General features: G+C 32.9%; 4 protein-coding genes and 1 long non-coding RNA gene across 12 annotated transcripts in view; 3 read left to right on the top strand and 2 right to left on the bottom strand.

The window, feature by feature from the left end:
* dtn (transmembrane protein 132C dtn) overlaps window positions 1-11,000 on the top strand; it is a 108,252-nt gene extending 97,252 nt beyond the window's left edge. The window contains exons 9-11 of one of the 4 annotated variants that reach the window (XR_015547592.1): window positions 536-819; window positions 1,122-3,940; window positions 4,028-9,237. Coding sequence is in view for 2 of the 4 variants with exons in the window: in XM_087413980.1 (XP_087270106.1) it covers window positions 536-819; window positions 1,122-1,795; window positions 10,882-11,000 (1,077 nt within the window). In the remaining 2 variants the exon portion in view is untranslated. Of the gene's footprint in view, window positions 1-535; window positions 820-1,121; window positions 9,238-10,881 lie in introns of those variants that run through there. The other 3 variants (XR_015547593.1, XM_087413980.1, XM_011055487.2) reach the window with 3 other exon arrangements.
* On the top strand, window positions 10,946-13,140 carry LOC105145727 (metallophosphoesterase domain-containing protein 1). Its single transcript, XM_011055488.2, has 5 exons — window positions 10,946-11,196; window positions 11,409-11,553; window positions 11,757-12,033; window positions 12,405-12,631; window positions 12,706-13,140. Exons 1-5 carry the CDS (start codon window positions 11,074-11,076, stop codon window positions 12,831-12,833), a joined length of 900 nt encoding a protein of 299 aa, XP_011053790.2. The 5' UTR covers window positions 10,946-11,073; the 3' UTR covers window positions 12,834-13,140.
* Window positions 11,052-11,401, bottom strand: LOC147907289 (uncharacterized). Its single transcript, XR_015547594.1, has 2 exons — window positions 11,307-11,401; window positions 11,052-11,228 (listed from the first exon to the last, which is right to left on the bottom strand). It is a non-coding gene; the product is annotated as an uncharacterized LOC147907289 (long non-coding RNA).
* A 118-nt stretch (window positions 13,141-13,258) lies between the features above and the next one.
* Window positions 13,259-22,989, bottom strand: Prps (phosphoribosyl pyrophosphate synthetase). Of its 5 annotated transcripts, none has more exons than XM_011055491.2 (8): window positions 22,803-22,989; window positions 20,215-20,422; window positions 19,319-19,502; window positions 18,014-18,073; window positions 16,331-16,354; window positions 14,825-15,048; window positions 14,385-14,718; window positions 13,259-14,272 (listed from the first exon to the last, which is right to left on the bottom strand). In XM_011055491.2, the coding sequence occupies exons 1-8, from the start codon at window positions 22,870-22,872 to the stop codon at window positions 14,180-14,182; spliced, it is 1,197 nt and encodes a 398-aa protein (XP_011053793.1). In that variant the 5' UTR covers window positions 22,873-22,989; the 3' UTR covers window positions 13,259-14,179. The 5 variants fall into 5 exon arrangements, with proteins under 5 accessions (XP_011053793.1, XP_011053796.1, XP_011053795.1 ...); XM_011055494.2 differs by lacking the exon at window positions 22,803-22,989 and adding an exon at window positions 21,473-21,612; XM_011055493.2 differs by lacking the exon at window positions 18,014-18,073 and having other exon boundaries at window positions 22,803-22,983.
* Ubc4 (ubiquitin conjugating enzyme 4) lies at window positions 21,839-27,285 on the top strand. Its single transcript, XM_011055490.2, has 5 exons — window positions 21,839-22,237; window positions 23,821-23,973; window positions 24,329-24,411; window positions 24,651-24,814; window positions 24,921-27,285. The coding sequence occupies exons 1-5, from the start codon at window positions 22,175-22,177 to the stop codon at window positions 25,058-25,060; spliced, it is 603 nt and encodes a 200-aa protein (XP_011053792.1). The 5' UTR covers window positions 21,839-22,174; the 3' UTR covers window positions 25,061-27,285.
* Window positions 27,286-27,874: the final 589 nt, after the last annotated feature.

Here is a 27,874-nt window from a genome sequence, read left to right as displayed (position 1 = left end):
ATAGTTTTTCAGCACATTAATATCTTTCTAATATGTTACCCGATTCAGCATCAAATTATTAAAAAATTGCTTGTCAATTTAATTTAATTTGTGATATTATTACAGTAGTTTAATTACGTTTAGAAGTCCGGAAAATCAATTCGGCGCGCAGTTCGAAACTACACTACAAATGTAGTATACTCGCATGTATATAATATATAAAATTCACATTGAATTATTTGAGCATTAAAGATCCAGCTTCGACCGTTATAGGCATTTAATTTCTAGTATTGATTAAATATTTAATATCATAAAATTATTAAAGATTACTAACAAATTGAAGAATAACAAATGAAATTTCATAACATCGATAGCGATAACGCTCCAACGAGGTACATCTAGGATTAATCCGGTAATTGAAATCAATTCGAATTTTCGACGAGATTTGATGCTGTAAATATCTTTGCGCATTTCAATAACCCAGTGATAAATTGTTTTAAAAACAGCGGGATTTTGTTGAAACAATTTGATTGAAAAAACTTGGTTTATGTTGCAGGTACGAGTAACGAGTAATCCGTTGGCCGGCGAAGGGGAACCCGAGGCTGAATTGGGTACATGCTTCGACAATCCGAACCACATCGAGCTACCGTCTGCCAATCAGCGGCCTAGCGGCGGTACCAGTGCCATCGACACCACCACTTATTCCAAAAGGGACAGAGTAGCGCGAAACAGTTTCGCAGCAAAATCCGCGATTAAACCATCCGCGGTGATACCGCCTACAATGGCTACGACAGCAACGACAGCGATGTCGATTGTGGTTCCGACTACCACACGAAACGAGTAATTATGATTGAATGTTGCTCTTCCTCATGCGGAAGATTTATTTTTTTGCAAACGAATTAAATATATCTTCTAGCAGAGAAGAAGAAAGTGATATCCAAGAAGAAATTTCTTGTACAACAAATTGTTTAATATTGTATTACAAGAAGTTTAAACAAAATATCATACAATTTGTTGTGAGAACTTCTTTTTAGATATCACTTTTAGCATCTACAATTCTAGCAATTTTAACGAAATGATATTACCTATAGTGATAGCTTCGCGAGTATGTAAATCTTATTACAAATTTTTTGTTTTTATAGCAACGACGATATTCCTCCGCCCTTGCCACCACACGGAGTACCGATCACGAACTCGACACCAACAACGACAACTACGGCGACCACGACGGTCGGCACAAACAACGCAAGCAACGGCAATAACGAAGACTACAAGCCACCGGTACCGCCGCACAGAAACACGGGGGTGGGCATACGATTACCAGAACCGCCTGCGCCACGGAAGCATCGCCATAGGGCGTCTAGCGGTGGCAGCAGCGGCCATCACGGAAATAATCATCGGCACAGTAGTAAAGTACCGCAGCAGTCAAATCATATAGTCAAGTCGCATGGGAAAACTAAAGTAGACAACGCAAACAAGCAGAATGGCGAGGACGAGGAATTCGTGGAGTTGGTGAATCACGACGATAACAATAGGCACCTCGCAAAGGACGCTGGGAGATCACGGGAAATTAAGAGGGCGACTATAGTTGGTAATCCAATGTACTCGTCGTTCTCCACTTCCGCTGTGGTATCCACCGTTGTCTCTACCGTAAACTCATCTACCCCTACTGGCGGTGCGGCTTCGTCTAGCACAACATCTCCGCCATCTTCATCACCGTCCGCCTCTTCCTCCTCATCCTCCTCTAGCTCCTCTTGCGCCTCATCCTCCTCCCAGGAGCAAGAAGAATCAGTGGCTCTCGATGATCTTAATCTGGGTATGGACTATAATCAGATTATGCAGTATTTCGACAATCTAAAAGAGTCGAATGCCTAGGTGAGGCCGTTCGACCTTTCCAAAGGTCGAGTAGTAGTCAACGTCGATACGGAACACCGGGATTCTCGTTAGTAGATACAGCGAACGCGTTGAGTTGCTTCTTTTTTCTCTTGAGAATTTTATTATTGAGAATTCGTGACAACTCACTCTCGCGGGAACGAGATTCCGCTATCATCGAAAACGATAATTTCCCGGATATTTCGTATTTTAGACTTAATCTAGTCAGCTTCCTAGCAGCACATCAAGAGTAACGCGCAAACGCATACGCATACACACATACACATACGTTCATATTAACAAAAACTTAAGAAAGGAATAATTCCTTTGCATACAATTCACACAGTCTCTCGACAATTTGTTACGACCGCTGGCAATTTTTGGGCGCAACGGGTGAAAGTTCCTCAAGTACGATATAATTTTCCGATATATATATTATATATATATATATATACACGTATTTTATCACATCAATACGTAAATAATGATACGTAAAATGTAATACGCGATAATAAAATGAAGAGATTGTATGTGTATTACATTAATACTTTATATTATAGACATGAAGATGCATATTTTTTACTATATTTTTTTACTATTTTTACAAATTATCGGTATCAAAACGATTCAACTTTGAGTATCTTTTTTCTTCTTGCTTTTGCTAGTACTTTTGTTGTTATTTATTTACGAAACATATTTCCTTTAATGGTTTTAAATCTTGGACTAATAATAATAAGTTTAATAGATTTAAGGTTCCTGAGTAGTCAGCATGCGATTTTCAAAATCAGTCGGCGGCCTGGCGAAATGTGGCGAAATCGTCACACACACAACACAAGCCCATGTACATGTGCATGTGCTCTCGGCGCGCCGAAACATGTGTGTATGTACATGGGCTCGTGCTTGTGTGTGTGTTACAGCGCTTCGCCACGATAAATGGCTGAACTTATAGGCGTGAAAAAGTGATGTTTTAACAACGAAATTTGTGCTGCACGTCATTTCGTTATTATTTGCTTAATTGTGAAAATGTGAAACGTATCTCGTATGACTTATGAAAGTTCTAAAAATGGGCAGAAACTATAGTTATCCTGGAGTTTGATACGTAAAAGCGTATATTTCATTTATTTCAACAGCTATTCAAACCGTGTGTCTCTGCCCGAAATTAAGCTCACTTTACTTTCCTTTTACGACCATTTACCGACTATTAAGGGAGAAAAGGACAGTTTCTGCCCATTTTTACAGGTATTTTAAAGCAATCTCGTCATTTAGATTTATCCAAATTGTCTTTATTTACAAATGGCTTGCAGCATAAATTTACGTGTTATTCCTCGCTTCTGACGTCACAATTCCAACGGCGACCGCCACAACTCCTCAGGAGCCTTAATCTTCATCATGATTTATGTTTTAGTATACATGCGAAGTGTAGTATTCGAGTATCGCGACTGCGAAAATTTGCTGGCGTAATGAATAGTCGGAGTACTGTTTACACACGTAAGAGGCTTTAAAAAAACTGACTGTCGGTGGCTGGTGGGGTAGATAGATTGCTCGCTCGATGGCGAAAGCGTCATGCGACATTACGACGTTTCTCGCTGCGAGCTTCGTTTCATGCAGGATTATCTATGCGTGGATCCTCGCTCTTGCCCCCCGTGCCATCTCGATCTCTCGCTCGATCCCTTCTCCGCTACCACGGTTCCTCCCTTCGTCTGGCCGCAAGTTAATGTCGTTATCGAGCGTCAAACGATTTGAGATGCTTTGTATTTTGATCGCGCATACATCCAATAATACGCACGTTGAGTCGCAAAGGTTCCCTAATATTTCTTATTTTCCTACAACTTTGAGATATTTTTGCATCCTTTGCAAGAGTTTTATGCCATAAACTAGCTATAGCTAAGCCATAACAATTTTTAATGTCCTGAATTTTTTAATACAAAATTCGCAGAGAATAATTTACAGGATCCTCGGGAAAGTCTTACGCGTGTCAACGTGCAATTTCTGCATTTAACAGTGAAAAGAGGCGTATCTTTGAATTTATAGAAAAAAATCAATATGTTTTCCGTACATGGAGAAACAAAGAAAGGAAAATTTTATACCGGTGAGTGTCTCTTCTTCATTGTTTCTACCAATGTTTAATCTTTATTCAATATTCGCTTCAATATTCGACGTGTGATGTCGTCAACAGTGGGCTCTTTCAATTCACTGAATGACGGGCTGTCAGTTAGCCGAGATCGGTAATGCAAAGCGCAATTGAAATACGACGAAGGCGTTCACTTGCGACCTGACCCAGTCGCATCGGAGGACATATTTATTCGATCGACCGTACGTCGTAATGTTTGTAAATTTTGCTTTGTAAGACTGTGTACATATATATATTATATATATATATAGATACGATAGAGCGCATGTTAATTATATATGGACTTTACAGGTTTAAAGTTACATTTGTATGGCTAATAGAGATTCGCGAATCGTTCCACATGTCAACAAGAAATACATCTAGTTTGGCTGTACCAAAAGAGGAGAAATGTCGATGACAAAATACACGTATACGTTATACATTTAACTGATGTTCGAACGCTGCTTTCTGATATCGCTTTTGAATTATCCTTCATTCTTCTCCACGATCTTTTTAAGTACGTCGCGGCACTTTTTATTCTGCCAAAAGTACTTTCATCATGTGAATGCGTCCACATGCGTGTATGGTACCGTTGAAGTGAGACGGTAACTGAGTATATGAAGCACCTTGACATTAGTACCTAATATATCGATATACTTATTTAGGTACAGCCTCGAGATACAGTATCTTAATTAAATGCGCTCTTGCTTTAAACGTTTGTATCTAGGTATCGTATCTGTTACGGGATACTGTAACGTGTGTATATATATATACTTGCCATATCAAGTGTATAATTGTATATTTATCATAAAAATATTATCCGAAATGTTAAAGTCGGCCATATAATATAAAGAAATTCTTTCATTTTGTAATATAACTGTTCAGTTTAAATTTAATTTATAGTCACTAATTTATCGCAATATTTTAGCAATATTCGAAATGTCAGGAATATGTTTCAACATTTTTATGGCTGTATGTATTTCATACATATACGTAGGTGCTATTTCGGAAATATATACGCACATACACAACACATCTTTCTAGTGTATCCGCATTTATACCTAGATACAAAAAGAAAACATGTACGTTTGTTAAAAGTGTGTATAAACTAAGTGAATATTGTCTACAACTGGATTATCAATGTAAAATAAACGTAAACTTAAAAATATTTACGTCGAATAAGCGAAAAATAGTGGAAAAAAGTTATTTTTGAGACAATAATTTTTCGAAATATGATAAAAAATTAATCGATCATTTCTTGCATAATAATTAATCAATAACACATATGAATCAAAGTAGATCGAATTTTTAGCGAAAATTATGTAAATTTATAAGTATGAAACAAAATTATTTTATAATAGATATAAATTTTTATTTTTTGTAGTACGATTTATTCTGTTTATATTTATATTATTGGTATGAATTCTTTATCTTAATAAAATATATAATTATTGAAGATACTTTTAAAGAAAATAATTCGTAGATAGGCAGAGTTCACTTAGTTTATATGTACTTTTCCTCATCATAACATACGAAGAGAAAAAAATAAAAATCGTTTGTTCTTCCCGATCGATTAGAATAGTTACAAACTCATCCACAGTTCCGTTGTTTTCCATAATAAAACTAATCATCGCGAAGCGATCGAATGAAATGAAGCAGAGACAATTTAAGTGTGAACGACCTACTCCAAGGATCAGCCAGGAAATCTATAGCTATGTACGTATCTAAGGACTACGGTGTCTAAGTATGTATGTAACTCTCTGTAAGTTGTGTGTCAGCACATCACGTGGGACAATAGTGATTTAAAATCTAATCCATCGGCGGCGAACGGCGTTCGACGAACAAACAATTGACGGCGCCTCGTTGTCGTAAAACACGGCGAAATGAATATGATCACATGGTTATATTGGGGAAACATTGAGGAAAAGTCGAAACAATGTGAGAATATTCCGCCGAGAATCTAGTCTTACAGCGTAATTATTATAATACATATATATAAATATATAAAATATTAATCAATGCGATGTACGTTGCCTTTCGCCCGATGATAATACGTATCTTACGAATGCCCCGCGGTCACCGTCGATGCGTCAAGCTTAATGTACATATAATCGATCCTTAATGGATATGGCAAAAATCAATCATCCATTCGGATTTTTCTAGAACCGAGCAAAAAAGATATATTAAGCTACATTCGAAAAATTAGATTTATCTCACATGAAAAGAAAAGTGAAAAGTTTTTGTTAATAACATGATCAAATGTTTGCTGACTGATACATTGTGGGCACTCGGTACAGTGGCTTAAACTTGCGTAAAACAAAGAATATATATAGTCTCATATCACATTATACAGAATTCTACCATATCAGTTAACGTTGAATAGTTTTTGAACCGATTGCAAAAACATCTTCTACCCGATAACTATGGATTTTTTTAATAATTTAATCTATATGTATCGGCTTAAAAAGTAACCAGAGCTTACAAAATTGCGAACATCTTATTTATCTATTTCGTAATATAAAATCTATAAACACACACTCATTGTCATCTGCAATCGGTTCTCATGCCTTAAGAGCGGCTGTTATCAGTAACTTTTCTATAAGCGAAAAATTGGAAGGGACTTTTAATAATAATAATTCATTCAAGACTTTTAAAAAAATATTCCTAATATAGTTCTCAAGCTGAAGTTTATATTCGTATCTCACATTTAATATTTTGTCCGAAAATAATTAATAAATGTGCGATATTAAACCTGATACCGTAACACTTTTTAAGATTATAATCATAAGATTAACAACTAATATTTCTCAATAATTAACAGTTATTCGGATTAACTTTATGCGACTACATGATCTTCACATAGATATGGAAGGAATAAGAATCTAGCTGAATGTGGGATATGGGTATCTTAGCTTCGTTCGAGCTAATTGCTTTGTCTTTTTTATTACTCTTTCTTTTCAAATAGATGGAGATGCGAGATTCAACGGTGAACACGGTGAAAACATGTACGAATTGATCATATCCGAGTATCAAGCGAAACAGGCGCACGCGCTAATCGTTCGTATATACATATATGACTATTATCTAACGATTTTGATATAAGGACACCTTCGGTGATTATCATGATGCCATAGCGTTTACTTAGTGTTACTAAGAGTGATCGGAGTCAGTGGCTTGTATGTTAGTATATATCGTTGCGAGGCGCGCATACACACATATTAGACAAGTCTCGTACACATTTCCGATTCTATACCATTTCGAGAGAGATGAAAAACTTGCACTTTATACTATCCTTGTAGGCATTGGAACATATCCTTCTTAATGTAATCCAGTGATTTCCGATAAGATCTTTGTTGTATCGTAGGAGAGATTTCAAGTTGTATGATATAACAATATCTCTTTATAGCTCTTTGTAGCTTTTTCTTATTTATCCTTCAAATGTTTTTCTACTTTTTTATTTATTTTCTCCTTTCTTCTTTTTTATCTTTTTATTTTTTTTATAAAAAAAAATTATATTAATTAACACGTCTATGTTAATGCATTTTTTAATGTTTTTTTAAAGTATTATGTAAAACGTTTAATTTTAAAATATGGTTTAAGGCAACCATATTTTCGCAGATAAGAACATATACAAAAAATTGTAATAACAACTAATATTCGATTGCTTAGAAATCACTGGTAGTTCCTTCACAAAGATTCCTTTTACATCTACATTTATTTTACAATTTATCTAATTCTAAAAATTTCTATCCATGACCAATGTAAGCGACAGTAAACGTGCGCATCACGTATTGTAAGTCCTTCCAATCTTCCCTTTTTCCTGAACTCTTGCTGATTCGAAGAGGTACGATAGATTCATCGCAATGCATCGCTGACTCTGCATCCGCGCACATTCCTCAAACACTGTTTATTTTAAGTGTGATAAATGCGGAACTGAAAAAAGAAGAAAAGCGAAGAAAGCGATAATTACTAACTGCGCTCGCGACGATGACGCTTGAAGACGTTGACGATGGCGGTGGTGACCGCATCTACGATGACGACAATATTCAACGATGCAAGTGTTCTCCAAACTCTCTGAACGATTTTGGAAAAAATAACCGATTGTTGTAAATTAGAGATTTTATTTATATACTCGAACAATTTTTAATGGAAAACTTGATCTTTTTAATCCACCATCTAGAAAATCTTCACTGTAAAAATATTTCACACCTTCATAATGCTTAATCCTTATTTTACAAAGATGGAGACTTGAAAAAAATTTTTTTAAAAACTATTTTTTAATTACACATTAAAAGGCCTATACACATTGGATAATTTTTTTTTACTCGTAAATTTCATAAATATCTTAATAATAATCGAGAGACCGAATTTTGTTCCAATTTTCTGTTAATATTTCTTACCAAAAAATCGTAATTTTTCCAAAAGTTTGAGGACACATCTTGCTCGGTCATACTGTCGCAAGCATAGTATCAGCACAAGCTATCGGAGACATTCCATGACGCCGGATAACATTTTGATATTTTACTAGAATAAATCTGTAAGATAGACAATATAATTTCTTATGTGAAAATATTTTTTGTCAAATATTCTGATAATTTCGAGCGATTGTTGTCCTTAGGCAAAATGATTAGTAAAAGACTCAAAGAAAGGAAGCATTCGTATCAATAATTCAAACTAATGCTTTTCATTTTTTTTTTAATATAAATAAATAGGATATTGAAATTGATTTATCTTTTTTTTCTTATAGAGCGGAATTTTATTATAACATATTTCTTTTAAAATAAAATTTATTTTTCTTGAGGTCGCCATTCATCACAAGTTTATTCAAATAACAGATGAAAAAGAAAAATGATATTTCTAAAGTATTGTGTCCGGAACTCTGGAATGACCCTCTACTATCATTAATAAAAATATTATCATCACGTCTATTACTATATGTATACTGCTATTGTTACTTGTACTACTATCATTATATTTATTGTCATCGTTGCTGTTGCTGTTATTGTTATTAAGATTATTGCTGCTGTTGCTACTGCTGTTGCCATCGCCGCGTCGATCGCGCGAATCTTGAAAACATAAGGCGTCATTGACGTTGTCATTGCCATTATCGTCATCGTGGCCGTCGTCACTATCGACATTAATGTCGGCGCCGCCGATATGCTATAATTAATAACAATAAGATACGACTATCGCCTACTCAATGTACAATATGTAGTATTTACCTGTTGTTACCATCAAACCGTCATCAAAGATATATAAAAATATTGTAATTGTAACGTATTGAGTTTCTCGTATCCTTTTCTCTCCCTTTCTTCTAAATTAGACTTATATTCGGTTATAACATATGTAATTGAATCAACGATAAAGAAAAAAGAAAAATCACTGCGTTTCCAGATATTTGTTTCATTCTTAAGTTGTTTCAGTTTCTGAATTTAGAGGCTATTCTGAGTAAAACTTTTTCTGCCGAATGTAATATATGCTATAGTAGAGAAACTAGTAGTCCAGCAGAAACAGTATGCTCATTATAATAAACACACATTCATGGCACTGAGAATAAAAAGAAATTCTTTTTTTAGATTAGTCTCGCGTTGCGTGCGTATTGTAAATATGTCGGAAATCTGATTTTTTGTCGATCAATTTTATGCACAATTAATGTTCTAAATATTATTATATTAATTTTATTGTCCGCTTCTTTCTGAGAATTGTGACTCGCATTAATAAATGCATGGAATTAATTGTTAGCATAAATTTTATATTTTTAAGATCGTATCGTTATGGAGTTCCGCTTATAATTGATCCCCTACAGCACAAAATTGCACAAAAGTTGCAGCAATAGTGAACATTACATGTCAATGTAATGTTCACGGTTTATTCAATAATTTGTATTTTACGTGATAAAAGGGTATCATTTCGCACTTTGCTCATTCACAAACTGTGGATCAGAAATATTCAGACCTGAATCTTACATGCGCGTAATGTTTATTTCGCTTAAAAATATTAACATTAAAGTTATATTACATCCGTTTTTTGACAAATGTGCTAATATTTATATTTCAATAATAATATAAACTATATATACGTATAAAAGTTGTGTTTCAAGCATTTTATTTTTATTAAATATATTTTTATAGTTTATTTATTTTATTTGTTATTATTGCAATACTAAAATTTGAAAAGCATATAATGACAAAATTAATCTAAATTTTTTTATATATAAGTACTTTAAGTATATTTAAAATGCAATTATAAGTTTGATTGCAGAAATTAGGTGTTTAATAAAATAAGAGAACAATATATTTTGTTAACAATAAAATAAATTAAAAGGAGAGTTGAGCCAAGCTGGTTAATTATATGTGCTTGTAATTATAAATTTTTATACACAAAAATTTAAACAATATCACGACGAGATACTATTAAAGACCAACATCCTTATGGCAGTTCGCGTCCTTGTGAATATTGAAATAATTAAGAGTTAAAAACTGATAATATAATACTAATATTATTATTTATTAGTTTAGTAGATGTATTTATGCATTTAGAACTCAATAATACTCGATTTTTCTTTAAAATTGTAATTTCAATGGTCGTCAAAGTTTGATTATCAAAGATGATAATTGCAGAGAAAAAATTGTAATTTTTCTGCAATATATAGAATATTATACATAGAATATTAACTTTACAAATATGCATATTTATTTATGGAACATTTATGTACAAAATCATGAATTTAATAATGTATGAGTCAAATATTTATGTTAATAATAGCAAATTTATATTAATTGTCGATAATATCAACATTCTTCAATTACTTCCAGGCCCTTGGGGCCCATTTTATATCGCCGAAAATTTGCCCAGGGTTGACGATCTTTAATAGTATCTCATCGGTGACAATGTCAATTGACAGCATTTTGCGTTTACAGGTTTTGGACCGTCATTTGGACCTCTCTCAGGTTTTTCTCTGATTCTATGTGTTCGCTTTGTGCACATAGAGGCGCCAGTAGACAAGTTCCATTTAAAAACAGCACATCACATTCATTGACGTTACATCCATTGAGTCTAGTAGCGCGTATTGCGTAACAACGCCAACGGACTGTTACATTTACCGGTTCAGCATGAAGATAGCTATTCATCCATTGACAGCTGATCCTACGGCAGCCTGGCATGAGTTATCTCAGCATCAGAAAGTTGTAAAAATAAATGCTAAATTGCCGACGACCGAAGCACCGAGCGACAAAGTATGTCCAACGATTTTTGACAATTCCAATCTCTATACGAAGAAATATGTTTGTGTTAACCTTAAAAATCACCTTCACTTGTTCTATATGTTAAAAGTCGTTAATTATACATTTGAGAGGAGAAAGCGGAATTAGTTAAATTTAGAATTTCATATTAGATTGTCAATATGAGCTCATTAATCACAGAATTAATAATGATTTTCCATTTTTAGTTGCGCGTAGTATGTATGAGCGACACGCACTCGCTCACGCCGTTCATAAAATTTGACGTGCCCGCGGGAGACGTCTTCATTCACGCCGGGGATTTTACGAAATGTGGTAGCTTGCAAGAGGTCATAGAATTTAATAATTGGATAGGTAAACGAAAAATTATCGTGTGTATTGTGTACACTATAATGTTTATATGTTGAACAAGAAATGCAGAGAGAGAGAGAGAGAGAGAGAGAGAGAGAGAGAGAGAGAGAGAGAGAGAGAGAGAGAGAGAGAGAGAGAGAGAGAGAGAGAGAGAGAGAGAGAGAGAGAGAGAGAGAGAGATGTTGAAAAACATATCTTAATTCTAGGTAATTTAACACACAAACACAAAATAGTTATAGCTGGGAACCATGAACTTAGTTTTGATCCTACATTCACACATCCATTTTCCGTGCACACCAGTGGAGATCATCAGAAACATACAGGAACCAGCATACTCGATGATATACCTACCTTGGGTATGTCTAAGGATACTCTCGCGGAAGCTATTAAAACTACTAATGTTAAAGATTATTTGACAAATTGTACATATCTTGAAGATTCTGAGATTATAGTGAATGGGATTAAGATATATGGTACTCCATGGTAAGCATTGTCATATCAATTGTATTAAATAATTTGGTTAATAAAAGTGAACATGTAAAGTTTATATTTAATTAAAGATGAAATTGAAATTAAATTGAGAAAGAGAGAGAGAGAGAGAGAGAGAGAAAGAGAGAGAAGCTACTAGCTTGTATTTCTACAAGGGCATTTTTATATTTTATGTTTGAATACTTTAAAACTAAATAATGCATAAATTTTATTTGATGTGTTTCTTCAGATTAACCATTTAACCATCACGATTGTAAAGAAATAAATGCATGTCTTTTTTGAACACATTATGCGAAATATTTGTAGAAAATAATTTCAGGTATAAGAGATACTTATTTCTGAGGGACATTTCGTTGAAACTTTAGGCAACCAGAGTTTTGTAAGTGGGCATTTAATGTGCCACGTGGAGAAGCGTGCCTCTCAAAGTGGGAAATGATTCCATCTGACACAGATATCCTGGTAACACATACTCCTCCTGTAGGTCACGGAGACCTGTGCTGTACTGGAGTACGAGCTGGATGCGTCGAATTATTGTCGACAGTACAAAATCGCGTAAAGCCCAAATATCATGTATTTGGTCATATACACGAAGGTATAATGATATATAATCGTATATTTGTATTAATGAGAGATATCATCTTATCCATCTTATGTATAATTTTACAGGATATGGCATATCTTCAGATGGCAAGATAATATATATTAATGCATCAACATGTGATATAAATTATTTACCAAGTAATTCACCGATAGTATTTGATATAACATTACCTCCTGGTATAAAAAAATCATAAATCTTCAAACGAGATAACATAAATGAATTTGTCATGCTACTTCAGAAAGATCTTTCTCACGAGCTTAAGAAAAACCATTACGTGATTGATGTATAAAATTAGATAGTAATCTCTTGCCTTAATTTTTAAATCAGATATGTGTAAGCATTTCTATTGTACAAGTATTAACTAGCATTTCTTTTTCACACGCGATTTGTAATGTCTCGATAATAATAAAAAATATAATCCAATTTGTAATCTCTTTCCTAAATAAAAATAAATTATGTTACCCATATTTCTTTAAATAAAATAAAATTTTCATCGCCTATTTTCAATAAGAGATACTCAATATTCCACTATTTTTAAAATGAAAGAACGTGTTATTAAAAATATGAAATTTTGAAGGATTGTATGTTTTGTGCAATTATTACCAGTAAAAAATTCACTTATACTTTTTATACATTTATTGTAATATCCACTCGAATAACAAATGGCACTATTAAATAAGAAAAAATTTGCAAACGTCACCATATTCATGTCAAGCTAAATTCGCATAATTGATCGAAGGTTATTTTAGAGAATAAAATCAGAGTTCGTATCTTTATCGAACGTTACAAATTATCTTGATTTTAATAAATTATTATCCTAAATTGTTATGCTTGCATTAAAAATACGATCAGTGCCATTTTTCTATCGTGTATATCATGATCGCAACGCGTTGGACACGTTTTAACTAAACTACGAAAATTTAAGCTATTTTTTACATGAAAAATTTATATATATATATATATAGATAGATAGATAGATATAGATATTGCAGATCTAAAGTTGATTCATTTGATATTTTCCCTAGCAAATTATTACATGACTATTATGTGCATTGAAGACACATTTTAATCATAGTTTACAAATATTTCAATCCATTAAAAATTACTAATAGTTATTACAACAGATTGATCTGTCTATCATTTTATGTTAAATTGAGACTGATAAAAAGAATAATGTCATAAGTTATATGAACTCAAATTGCAACTCTCTTTGATTGCAACAAAATTCTTAAGTATTATACATCTTTTTTATTGTTTGGAAAAAGTCGAAGAACTATTAAGTTAAAAAAAAAAACATCTTACACATCTAAATCTTTAATCTTCTAAAAATTCGTATTTTTCATATTGATTAATCATGTATTTGCTATTAAAAATTCATGAAAAAATAGTATCATTTTAATTTGGAATTATAGGACACACAGAATATAAACCTAACTAGCAGGTAAACGAAGTAGTTTTTAACTAACAATAACAATAAACGAATGTAAAAAGAATATGATCTTCTTACATAGTTTAAAGTAAATTACGGAAGATTTTCATCTAATATGGTACGTTTGAAAATAGGTACGATACAGATTCACCATTATGTGTCCGCCTCACTGCTTCGGCAAACATCATCGAGACATCAATACACTAAAAGATAAAAGATAATCAGTCTTCTGTGTCACGATTAAATCTGTATAACACCATTATTATTGCGATAAACATTTCATGTCAGTTTCTCTAATGTAAGAAATATATTTACCTGAATCTTTGGGCAATCTTTCATGTGACCATCTTGAGGGATAGTATTGGTCACTACCACAGCCTCGAAGCAAGCATTGTTAATTCTACTAATTGCTGGCCCACTGAAGATGCCATGTGTAAGTATCGCATAAACTTTCGTAGCACCAGCTTCCAACAGCTTTTCTGCTGCATGACAGATAGTACCGCAAGTGTCAGCCATATCGTCTACAAGAATAGCAACTCTGTCTTTAACATCACCAACCAATACCATACTGGCGACTTCATTCGCTTTCTTCCTTTCTTTATGTATGAGCGCAAATTCGACATTTAATCGGTCTGCGATAGATGTGACTCTGTAAAGTAAAAATAAAGTAAAAGACGATCAATGTATTTCTCCGACTGAAATTTCTTTTATTATTATTATTATTATTATTATTATTATTATTATTAAATATTCACCTTTTGGCACCACCAGCGTCAGGGGAGACAATGATACTATTTCGCCACTCAACGATATTCTCTTTAATCCATTTGAGGACAGCAGGTTCGGCGAATAAGTTGTCTACTGGGATGTCGAAAAATCCTTGTATTTGACTAGCATGCAAGTCCATTGTGATAATGTGATCAGCACCCGCCACGGAAAGCATATTTGCTACTAGTTTAGCGGAGATTGGCGCACGGCTCTGTAAAATACATTTTGATAGATTAGTTTTAAGAATTTGTACGAGTCCTTCAAGTCCATTTGCAACTGGAAATATCCTGTAATTTAAAGAAATTGCTATTAAAAAGTCCCTTAAAAACATGAAAACATTTGAGAAATTAGGAAAAAAATCAATTTAAACTAAATAAAACCTTTTAAACTAAATAAAAATTTTAAAAAATTGTTGATTTATATCGCGATTTATACTGCCTGTATCGGCTTTTGGAAGATATAACATAGTTTATCAAATATCAGAGATGATTGTTAAAAAAGACTTTTTTCAGAGGGGACAAAATATGAATATAATGACTATGTACTAAAATATTACTCTTCAGTAAGTATAAATATATTCATAAAATACAGGGAAACAACGTTGCAAATGCACCCCAGTTAGACTCTCTCAACAATTATCATAAGTAAAGCAAAATATCTAACATTATGAACGCAAAACAGAACACAATGCATCTCGGTCCTTTGCCCTTATGTAACAAAGGATAATTTGAGATGAACAAGAGGGCAAACATTGGTAACAGATATGTAATACATAGATAAGTTCACAAATGTAAAGATATATTCTAAAAAACAAATATCGCGTATCAATATCGCGATTCTGCATTTCTAATATTATATCTGCAAAATTACATATAAAAAAGAATTTACAATTTGCAAATTGAAATTTATCTGTATTAGTACATTGTCCTTGGTATGGAGAGATGCATTGTGCAAAAATGGATGGAATATTTTTAGTAAAATGTAGTACTTGTGTAATGAGTATATAAGATTTTATAAAAGCTATTAATAATAGTTTTTAAAATATGTACTATCAACAATTATCGACAAGACGAGTTATCACCAAGATAACACATTGACATTCCTATGCTGTTTAAGCATTAATAGGATAGGCAATATTTGATTAGTACACTTGGACAATAACACTGATTTAAGCTTCAATTATTAGTACCCAATGAAACATACATATGCGTACCCCACTATACTAATGTAATTGCCAACAACGTACTGCTATTATATTAATATTTTGCCCTCTCATTCGGATATCAATATGCTTTGACCAAATGTCTCATTCATTCATTCACTCATGGGGATACCACTTATGTTTGTATAGCAACGATATTATAAGTTTGGTTAGTCCTACAAAAGAAAATTCTTGTCTGAATTCAAAAATAATATTACAAATCTCTCGAAATGGTTCATCGAGTTATCATTACAAACGCTGCACTCGACAATCTCGTTGCTATTATACTCACTGTAGACAGGTCAGGCGGAATATCCTGAAAATACCCAACTAGTCAGAAACTTAAATAAATATAATAACTTTTTCCTAGCAAATATTATAATCAATAATAATTTTTCTGATATATTTTCAATAGGTAATCTAAAGATATAAAGGACATATGATATGACTGATAACTATTTAAGAAGGTGATACAGAATTTTTAATCTTATATATTACAGTCCCCAATTAATATTAAAAAGCGCTCATTTTTGTTGTACATGAACATATAAAAATGTAATTAAATAAATATTAGGTGTTGGAATTAATTCGTAGCGTTTTACAAGAGATGGGAAGTGATGGGAAGTACTTTCATTAATGTATTTTTTAATGCTCATGTGAAATAAATAACATTCTTTCATTAAAAAACGCTACGAATTAATTCCAACACCTAATATTATTAAATAAATGTAAGTAAATAAATATTAGTGCCCATAAACTTTTAAAATAAATGCAAAATAACAAAAAAAATGTAAGAAATATTATTCAGAATATAGTAAATACATATTTAATGAAAAAATTAATAAAATAAAGTATATCAGAAATTGATTAATATAATTATTATTGCAATAAAAATATGCAAAAGACCTCCCTTGGAGAAATCTAGCACGAGTTTTGCAACAACCGTTTAGGTTATCTAACTTTTGATAACCCTACATCATTATAAATAACATGCTTGAAATGCATTTGCAGTGCTTAAAAATTCTAAAATATTTACTATTTGTTTCATTACAAACATCCCAATTACGTCAAGTAATAAAATGTAATATATGAAAATCATAATTTTATGTAATATTGTAATTATCTATGGTCTTATCTGTATTTCAAGATGATGCGCATATATTGATACTAAAAGCAATGAGTGTTCAAAATGAAGTTTTAATATGACTAGTGAATAAACCTAATTGAATAACGAAATTTGTAGAGCTTAACTCATGCTCGATTTTTTACAAGATTTAAATGGAATAATTCACTTATGAATGATATAATTCATATAGTTATGATATGAGTTTTTTACAAGTAAAAAATTACAAGTTTCATTTATAATTCATGCATTGCTTGCATATTAATTATATTATTCCTATATAATTAATAATATATTTCCCTTGTATACTTCAACTATGTGTTAGTTTCACCATTTGCTTCACACAATATGATATTTAAAAAAGGTACTTTTTATATCATACATTTCGAATATTTAAAGTTAAATTTTTAAGTCATATATCATTTATATAAAAAGTATCTGTTCCTATTTCATATATATATATACATTACACACAACATACACACACACACACAGTATCTTTAAATATTTGTCATAAAGTCATAAATGGAAATAACTAGCCAATATAATTTCAGCTAGGTATTATTAGAAATTAAAATTCTCTTAATTTTGATTTTGCCTAATAGTAAAAGACATAGATATCTTCTAAAGAATGTGAAAAAAAGAATTTGCAGTAATCAGCGAATGGTGAAGATCCTGTAATCTAAGTGTATTATCTGATGCAGCCCAGTAACATAAAGCTGACAGAATACAAGCGTATTTCATATGACGATGAGATCAAGTTTTGCGTTCCAGAAATGATATTACTCCATTGGTCTGTTGCAAAGCTATGAAAGAATTAATAAAACAGATAAAAGGACCGCCGCAAGTTACCCTGAATTTCCACTCGTTCGACTTCATGACAATCTGATTTTTAGAGTCTCCATCACCGCCCTGTGAAGATATAGCACATTAAAGAAATATAGAGTTTCTTCAAGATAACGTTTCCTCCGTTATCATGCTTGTTGTTTTAACTATCAAAACTTTAAGATAATAATTAAGAAATAATTAAGAAATATTACAATATAAATAAAGTATAACTAAAGTAGTTGTATCTGTATCATATATTGTGTTAAAATGATTGAATATTTTTAGAAAAAAAAAAAAAAAATACTCAATTTGTAATTTAACAAAAATTTGCTATTGATATGAAAGAAGTTTACTTAAATAAATAAGGTTTAAAGAAACGTGCTCTCGATCAAATTAATAAATCACGACAATTGAAAAGATTTCATCAGATCATATTACATGATGGTATAAAATTCGAATTGTATATATTAAGTACATATGTTCATGAGACATGCCTAAATCCTGTTTAAAAAATTGTCATCAGTTTATATATATGTTACTTAATGTTTTTTGAAAGCCATGCCGATGAAGCATTATATAAGAGGAAAGATTAATATTCACAAGTATCTATTTATTCAGAAATAATTACGTTAATTTTTAAACATACATTAGTAATAATCAAAGAAAAAGAAGAATCATTACAGCTATAATACATATACAGTTTACATACATATATACAAATATATATATGTTGCAATGATTATCTAGCTATGTCTCAATTATTAGAGTGCCTTAAGCATATTATAGCTGTATGTCATGAGCAATATATAAATTTTGAGGTAAACATAAAACAGGACTGCTTTCCAACTATATATAGTTTAATGTTTAATAAGATACAAAATGTATTTATCATTTTATGAAAAAGTATATAATAATACAAGTATAAAAAAATACAATTATTAGAAGTATTTTCAATAAAATCAAAATTTTTATATAAATTTTCTACTATAAATGCTGATGCAATCTCAATGAAAAGCATTAGTCTTAAAGAATGCTTGACAGCAGCACGTAACATGTCTACTTATTTCAACATGACACTAAATTAATAAACAGAATATTAATTTGATGAAATATATATATATATATATATATATATATGTATATATATATATATATATTTCGTCAAATTAATATTCCGTTATTAATATGTATATATATATATATACTTGTACTTGATACCAAATATGTAAAATTAAAATAACCAGCTTACATAAAAACTAGTTAAATACCAACTATTTACAAATATATAGGAGTAAATAATGGAGCGATTACTCTATTTGTTTCGCCTACCTTGTCTTTTTTATCCTGCCTCGCATAAGGAAAGCAAGGTATCACCGCTGTTACTCGGGATGCAGAAGCAATTTTACAAGCGTTGATCATGATGAGAAGTTCCATAAGATTATCGTTCACCTCGCCGCTTCCACTTTGCACGATGTAGACATCTTCCCCACGAACAGATTCTCCTATCTCCACGCTAAACATTATTAAATCTTGCGTTATTTCCTGCAATCTTACTCTCTAAGAATATGAGTGAGAATAGATAATTCTCGAATAGATAATTTTTTTAACAACTAGAAAATACAAATTAAACATCTGAGTTAATATTTGCAGGATATTGATGCATACTGCTTAATGTGAACTGCGGAAAAGAACGGCGAGATTTTTCTCGTTTATCATCTGCGGCGTCGACATGATCGTCGTGATCGTCGTGATCTCTGCGGTGAGTAGCATTTTGCGAGCTCAGAAGAAGCGAATCTCACGAGTGCACGCGATTCCGCGCGTTGTATTAATTTCGAGAAACGTCGTGGCGCGGATCGACGCACGCGGCACGCATCCATCGAGTTAGAAAAATGATTTAGAAGTCGTAGAGCGATCAGGTGAAACGAGATCGGGCACGAGGGAACAGAGATAGATAACGAACGCGGAGTATCATTGATTGTTATTCGGCGTATTGCGAAAGAATAACGCGAGGAGGCTGTACGTTGCGGAGCACTGCGGAGGAGGAAGAATAACGCAGGAAGAAGAATAAAGCAGGCTAGAAGGAGAATGCGTGAAACGCGACGGCGTTTCGTTTGGTGCGACCAAGTTCGCCGTGTGGGAATCGCACTATCACACAGTCCACGCGCGACGACACGTGGTCTGTGACTGACAATAAAAACGTGGTTGCGGTATGTAGCGACCATTACCATGTCTCGAGGTTGCTGAATTTCTTGGTGACAACCTTGCCGATGTCGATGCCGAGGCGGTCGACGATCCGCTGGGCGAGATCCGGATGCGAGGTCCCGCTGAAGACCTTGATGTTGGGCATTCTGCTCTGTAAGACTCGCGCGCGTGAGTTTTCCAAGTTTGCGCGTAACAAACTCTTGGCACGTACTGGCTGCGACACAGGCATCACTACAACAGAAAGCACCGGGGCGGTCGGCCAATCGGTGATCGCGCGCGCACCGGACGTGACGTCGCTGGATCACGCTCCGCCTACGCGCACGCCGCACGAGGGTATCGGGACATTGGGATTGGGTATATCTATATCTAGTTTTGCAGTGTCTTGCAATTAGCACGTTGACGGTGGTTGAACGGAGCTGAACGGAACTGAACGAAGCTGAACGGAGCGGGGCTTCGTTATCGCTTAGCTTAGACGCTTATCCCGCATTTCCTCTCTCTCCATCTCACGCGGAAAATAACCATCTTTGATAAACGGTTTTATCGAAGATATGCTTATGGCCGCCTTCCAAACTGCTTGCGTAAGACCGGTATCAGACTACACATTCAAATCGAAAATTGAGATTGAAGATTGAAATTTGATCAATCAAAACGAAAGAAGCTAAAATTTCTTCAAATATCTGAATTTTGACCTTAATCTTAAATGTTTATCTATCGGATTGTTTTTATTCTATACCAAATATAAGGTGATCCCTTAAAAGGAGGGACATAAAAGAAAATTTTTTTCAATATTACTTAATTAAATTTTAATAGATGAATATTTTCTTATAATTGTTAAACTAATACAATATTATATATTATTATATTTGTAAACAACTGATAACACTTAATGTGTGACGTTACAACAAAAGTTACATCGAATTGAGTTATGAAATACTACATTTTATTTTTTTAAATTGTATTTCCTACTGAATATTTTTTGCGAATATTTGGATTTTAAATAGACGAATCAATAAAGCTGAAAATTATATTTCACACTTCGATTCACTATTTTCGATCACACAACAACACTTAATAGGACAATAAATAATCGTGTCCTTAATGTGAGGGAAAATTAAGTGTGAAAATTAAGAAAAATGCGACGATCAGGTTCAAAATTTGGGACTGTCCCTCCTAATTCAGGACGGTTGATCACCTTACTTGAGCGATTTCGACGACGAGGTGGTCGCGCTCGTGCTTCCATCAGTTCCATCAGTTGTTCAACCCCTCGCGCTGATAACGTACTTTAATCGCGTTGGTTCCGCGAGCGGAACGTGTAGTGGTTACGATCTCGATCGTCGCATTCGTCGTGCACACGTGCACACGTGCCGCCCTTGTCAATCTTGTCATCGGGGATCAGGGATCGGAGCGCATTGGCGCAATAGATTGGCGTAAATCGGCGTAAATAGCGCAATTGGGCGGAAAATGCAAATGGCGGCCAGCCGGGCCAGCGGTGAGTGGGCTGCGCGGCGCGACGTGAACCTAGACGAAATTCAAAAGGGGCGGGCGCGAGAGCGGTGAGAGTGATAGTCAACTTTTGCACATTGATGTGGCGCCGCGCCGGTGGCTACCGGTGGCGGTGAGTCGAACGACGAGTCGCGTGTGTACGTGCGCGGTGGTGCGCGGTGGCGGCGTGATTTCGTAGATACGGCCGTTGCAACGGTTACTGGGTTAGGCGGTTAGGGTTTACGGACGTTAAGGACGAGTCCGGGTAAAAACGCAGACGAAGATAACGGATTTGGGTGCAGGTGCACAGGATTCGCATTTCGCGACATTCGCGTGGAGGACGTTCTACGCGCGACGCGACGCGACGCGACGCAGCGCGACGCGACGCGACGCGACGCCGCCAACGTGCGAGAAAACGCGTCGCGGGGCACGAGCTCACTCGTTCGTCCTCGTCCGAGTGACAATGACAACGTGCTAACCGTTTTAGATGATTCGGGAGCCATGGCGAACATCGCGGCACAGCGAATCAAACGGGAGTTCAAAGAGGTTATAAAGAGTGAGGAGGTGAGTGAGCGGCGTCTCGAGAATGTCTGAGTCGGTCGAGTCGACGTCAGCCAAAGCAAGCTAGAGCAAGCTAGAGCAAGCCAGAGTTCGCACGTACTGTCCCTGATGCTCGCAATCCTCGCAATAAGTTTCAACAGCGGCCGTGTATCGCGATATTACGCAATCCCCGCGATCGGGATCTAGCACGCGGTCGTCGACGAATCCAGACGAATCCGCTCGACAGACGAAATGTGAGAGCCTGTTGCTCGTCGCGCAACTCGCAAGTCGCAAGTCGCAAATCCAATGCTCGACTGTCACTCCTACCCATATTTTTTGTCTTTCGTCTACCTATTTCTAGAATCTAGATTCTAGATTCTAAAATATTCTGAGAGAGAGCTCAACACATTTCTGTCAATATCGAATATTGTACCGCTTACGATGTAACGCGTGTTGTAATGTTGCGATATGGTAATTGGCATCTCCTTGTCCGACGTCGACGTCGACGTCGAAGTCGAATGTCGATGATCAAATGAAAATATGCTCGCTCGAGTATGGAGTATGGGTGACTCGATTCGACCGTACTCACCACGATGCGCGTGTGCAGGTCCGGGATCTCGGCCGCATTGGAAGGCTTTGCACTTTTTCAGATTGCTCATTTCTGCCCTCGCATTTCATACATCCGTCCCCGATAATACTTGCACGTGCTTTTGAACGGCTGATTTACGCCGAGGCGTAAATAGTCGTGACTAAGGCCATATCATGACAGTTTTGTATATTATTATGAATTCCGTTATTGTGAAACGATCGAGATTTCTCTTATCATGCCTCGGATGTCATAGGACATAGGTTATGATTACATGTTTATTTTGATAATTGTACCGCGAGACTGATGTAGTACCACACACGAATTTTACGAGGGAGCATAATTTAGCAATGTGTTTTCGTCGGTTCTATTATCTCGTCCTTTTATCTATCATCACATAACTAAAATGTTTTTCTGCCTGGGGAAACAGGGATGCGATTGAAAAACAAGTGTCGCGTACATCATCAAAACTGTCTGAAATATTGCTGCGCTGCTACGCTCCTATTTCTTAATGCTCAATTGTTTTCTTTAAATTAACCGCTTCGTCTTTACTTTTCTAATCAATACGTCGTTTGCTGTCAATTTGCTCTCAAAGTTGCAATTTTTACAACTTGATTGTTATATTGCTGTATCTATATGCCTTCCAAATATATATAAATGAAATTGTAAAATATGTTCTTATTCACAAATCTTTAATAGATTTGATTTCTAATAAATTAGTACATGTTACAGTTTGGTCACATATTTATTCATTAATTTGAATTTAAGAAATCTTAACACTTAAATTACATTTTTTTTTTATATATATAATGTGTCTTGAAAGTTATTTCCATTTTGCTTAATCATGTCTGTGCGTGTGCGCGCATACGTGTGTGTGTGTGTGTGTGTGTGTGTGTGTGTGTGTATGTGTGTGTAGTTTTATAAGTTTTGATACACTGTACATCCAAGTTGTTACATATTATACATTTATAGCATTTTATAGCATTGATCTAATACGTTATTTATTTAATGTTTGTAATAGATAGCAAAATGTGCGATTAAAGTAGAATTGGTCAACGATAGTCTTACCGAATTAAAAGGAGAGATTGCTGGTCCACCAGACACGCCATACGAAGGTGGTAACTTTGTGCTCGAGATCAAAGTTCCCGAGACGTATCCATTTAATCCTCCCAAAGTAAGTTCATAGTTTTAAGAATGTAAACCGTTTTTTTGAGTGTTTTTTGTTTATGTTGTTTTTTTTTTGTTAATACTTGTGTAGCAAACATAGCTTCTGAAAAATGTCTATTATCTTTTTTATTACAATATAATAATATAACAAAGTTACTTATAACACATGAATACTATAAATCTTATCATTTTATTAATTTTCATAAATTGACAACACATATTATCAATATATTATGTCTTCAGTATAAATTTGTATACTGTATTTTAAATATTCATAACGGATAAAATAAAACGGATAAACTTCAAGTTTTCATAGATAAATTGTCAAAAGTTTTATATTATATAAAATTTGTATTTTGCAGGTACGTTTTATAACAAAAATATGGCATCCCAATATATCTTCTGTTACTGGTGCCATATGTTTGGATATTTTGAAAGATCAATGGCATGTATTTTTATTATAAATTTATTAATTAAATTATGAATATTCGTATATCAAAAACTTTTATTTAATATCTTTTACAATTTCTTTTACTGAATAAAAAGATATTTGTTATTTATTATTTGTATATTTGATTATGTATTTACATATTTTTTAAATTTAATCTTGTGACTTTATTGTATGTAATGTAGTTACGCATCTGTAAAATAATCTCTATTATCATCTTTATTATCATATTTAAGGGCTGCCGCAATGACTCTGCGTACGGTACTGCTATCGCTTCAAGCGTTGTTATCTGCAGCAGAACCTGATGATCCTCAGGATGCAGTAGTCGCTAAACAATATAAAGAACACCCTGAATTGTTTCGTCAAACTGCCACACATTGGACATTTGTATATGCAGGTGGTACGTGCATTATTCCTGCGTATATTCGCGCATGTTTTATATATATATATATATATATGTATGTATTTTTTTTTTGTTAAAATACTCATTTATATTGATTCTCTAGGACCAGCGAAAATGCCCGATTTAGATGACAAGATAAGAAGATTAACAGATATGGGAATCGAAGAACATAATGCGAGAGTCGCTCTATCTTCATATAATTGGGACTTGGAACGCGCCACCGAGCACTGCCTCTTTAGTTAGTGATAACTATATAGTTAATTTATCACATCCATTCATTTTCTGCAAAAAAATTTCCTTGTAATAATATCATGGTCGAATATTGATATCATTAATGATTTTACAATTGGAATTCTGCAATTATATCGACAATAGCTGGATGAAAAGAAATTATCTGAAGAACTATAACATTTATCAATAGTAATCTATTTAATTTGTAACATAAGAGCGCGAGGGAAAAATAATTAAAAAAAAATGATTAGAATCAATAAGAAAAATTTTAAACATTTTCTGAGAACTATACTGTTCTGCATTACATTCTGTTCAAATTCCATTGTTGCTTAAGAAATAGAATAATTTTACAACAAAGTTTAAATTGATATATTCTTGATTGTTTATTTTGTACGTAATAATTCAATATATCACAAATTAAATGATATAAATACATAATATCCTTTAATTCTGTGTATCACTTTCGAATTTTTATTTTATCTTTTATAATTAGCCTTTGATAATTTTATTAATTGCATTCTAGATTTTCAATTTGTATTTGAAATATTGAATTGCCAGTAAAATGTAATACCTACATTCACAGACTACATCTTTCAAGTATAATTTGATCCCGTTTGCAGTTTCTATACTTTATAATCTATTTTTCATATCAGTGATGCACAAATTTTCTTTATAAACTGTACATAATCTATACATTTCAAGAATATAAATGATTACGTCATTTATATTCTTAATAGAAATTACACGTTACAATAAAAATATATTTAATTACAATAAAAAATATAAGATAATTAGATAATCCGCTCGTATAAATTCCAAATGATGAAATAAGGAGCTTCTACCAGGCCATTACAATAAACGAGTTTTGAAAGATGTAAACAGTAAATCTTTATTATTCTTTTATTATCATTTCACGTTTCGACCATACTAAATCCTCATCAGCTGTATTTATAAATAAAATAAAAACCCTTAACAATAATTTATATGAACATTAAAAATTAATTTCGGTAACGGTATAAAAAATGTATAAAAAATATATTCCGATTAATACATGTTTTATGTATTTATTTAGTATGGTCGAAACGTACCGTGAAATGATAATAAAAAAATAACAAAAGTTTACTGTTTACATCTTTCAAAGCTTTATTGTAATGGCCTGGTAGAAGCTCCTTATTTTATTGTTTGAAAAATATATTTCTTTTGTTCTTTAATACAAGAGATACATATCTTGTTATTACAGCTTACAAGTTTTTTATAATTTTGCAATGTTAAATGTTTTTAATAAAAAAAAAGTTATATTAGATTTTAAATTTTAATTATTTTAACTTGTAACTAAATCTAGTATTTAATTGAAAAAAAAATTTATACTAATTTGAAATCTATCAGAATTATTAAGTGTAATTTGATCATCACTGATTTATGATAAATAAAAATGTTAATACACTATATATGCACATGTTCAAAAAAAGTAATCCTTCATTTGAAAAAAGGTAGAGAAAGCATAATTTAATGTGAGCAAATCGCTTGTATATTATTAAAGTAAGATATAACCTGTAAAAAGATTCATATACTTGTTCGCCTCGATGTCAATATTTTATATTTGTACATTTTTAGTGTTGGTTTACAGGAAGTAAAACTATTCACATCATAGATATGTATCTTTACAAGTATATATCTTGTCTTACTTGTTTTTGTATTTGTGTCATGCCGTGTACATTCCAGACTCAGGTGTAAATGGCATTTATTTAACAGCCTCGATTAAATTTTACATAAAAATATATAATTGGAGAGAAAGGTTCAAAACAGATTAAATTCATTCTAATAACAATCCTGTGAAACAGTAGAAAGAATGAAGATGGAAATTTAATTAGCCCATTATTTGTATAATAATGTATATGATGCAGAAATGCACATAGCTTTTTGTACAATCAAATGTTAAATCATATGTGTTACATAGCGAAAGGATGAATATTGAATTATAGTTTCATCAGTTCGTAATATTAATTTTTTCATAAATCATGTTTAAAAAAGTGATAGCTAGATCAATTGATTGTAAAAATTGTTTTGCTTTATTTTATTCTTTTAAATATTTAGCTCACGTGTATTATCCTACATATGAGTTTGTTTATGGATGTGGTTGTAGTTCCAACATCCTCTTTGATGTTTTAATTGCTGTAATGTTTAATAATCATGAAAAAATAAATAATTCTTTTTTCATTGTTCCGACTGGATTCTAATCTCTGTATACAGATTTATTCCTTATATTTTCTCAGAAATATAAAAAACATTCTTTTATTCACTAGTACATAAATTTTTATATAATATTATTTCATTTGTTAATAAGTATTTAATACAGATTTTCTTTTTTTATTATCACTTAATAATTGTGCAAATTATCCCAAAGCTGGCCAAACATAAATTTCTCGCTAAATTTCTTGTACTACATATACGAAAACAATATCAAAAAATATTTGTAATATCAACTATTGCGATAAGTTGCTGAAAATTTTTTTTTCTATTAAAAATATTATTAAACTTAAATCTCAATTGTACTATGTACAAATATGACTTGATATTATAAATATGAAATAAATTAGTAGCAATAATTACTGAATTCTGTCAGTAATTATAGTTAGGTACAGCGTGTGAATAACAAAAATGATAACATAGAAAATACAATATAGAAAATAGCTATGCCTTTTTAGGCTGTATTTATTTCTTATTTAAAAAGGAAAAAAAAAGATTTATGCACTATATTTATATTTGTTTTTTACTTGAACGTGATTAAAGGTGTGAAAAAAAATTTTATAATGCAGTTCGAGAAAA

This window comes from Acromyrmex echinatior, chromosome 15 (assembly GCF_024713525.1).
Source record: "Acromyrmex echinatior isolate Ae372 chromosome 15, ASM2471352v2, whole genome shotgun sequence".
Taxonomy (NCBI): domain Eukaryota; kingdom Metazoa; phylum Arthropoda; class Insecta; order Hymenoptera; family Formicidae; genus Acromyrmex; species Acromyrmex echinatior.
The sequence above is the reverse complement of the archived record's forward strand: the minus strand, read 5'-3'. Positions and strand labels throughout refer to the sequence as shown.

Coding starts and splice junctions, on each gene's coding strand:
- Prps (XM_011055491.2), bottom strand. CDS start 22,872: ATGAGCAATCTGAAAAAGTGCAAAGCCTTCCAATGCGGCCGAGATCCC. Junction 19,503..20,214: donor TTCAGCAACCTCGAGACATG/GTAATGGTCGCT, acceptor AATAATGTTTAG/CGTGGAGATAGGAGAATCTG. Junction 16,355..18,013: donor CGAACGAGTGGAAATTCAGG/GTAACTTGCGGC, acceptor GGGTATTTTCAG/GATATTCCGCCTGACCTGTC.
- Ubc4 (XM_011055490.2), top strand. CDS start 22,175: ATGGCGAACATCGCGGCACAGCGAATCAAACGGGAGTTCAAAGAGGTT. Junction 22,238..23,820: donor AGGTTATAAAGAGTGAGGAG/GTGAGTGAGCGG, acceptor TGTTTGTAATAG/ATAGCAAAATGTGCGATTAA. Junction 23,974..24,328: donor ATCCATTTAATCCTCCCAAA/GTAAGTTCATAG, acceptor TGTATTTTGCAG/GTACGTTTTATAACAAAAAT.
- LOC105145727 (XM_011055488.2), top strand. CDS start 11,074: ATGAAGATAGCTATTCATCCATTGACAGCTGATCCTACGGCAGCCTGG. Junction 12,034..12,404: donor AAGATATATGGTACTCCATG/GTAAGCATTGTC, acceptor TTGAAACTTTAG/GCAACCAGAGTTTTGTAAGT. Junction 12,632..12,705: donor ATTTGGTCATATACACGAAG/GTATAATGATAT, acceptor ATAATTTTACAG/GATATGGCATATCTTCAGAT.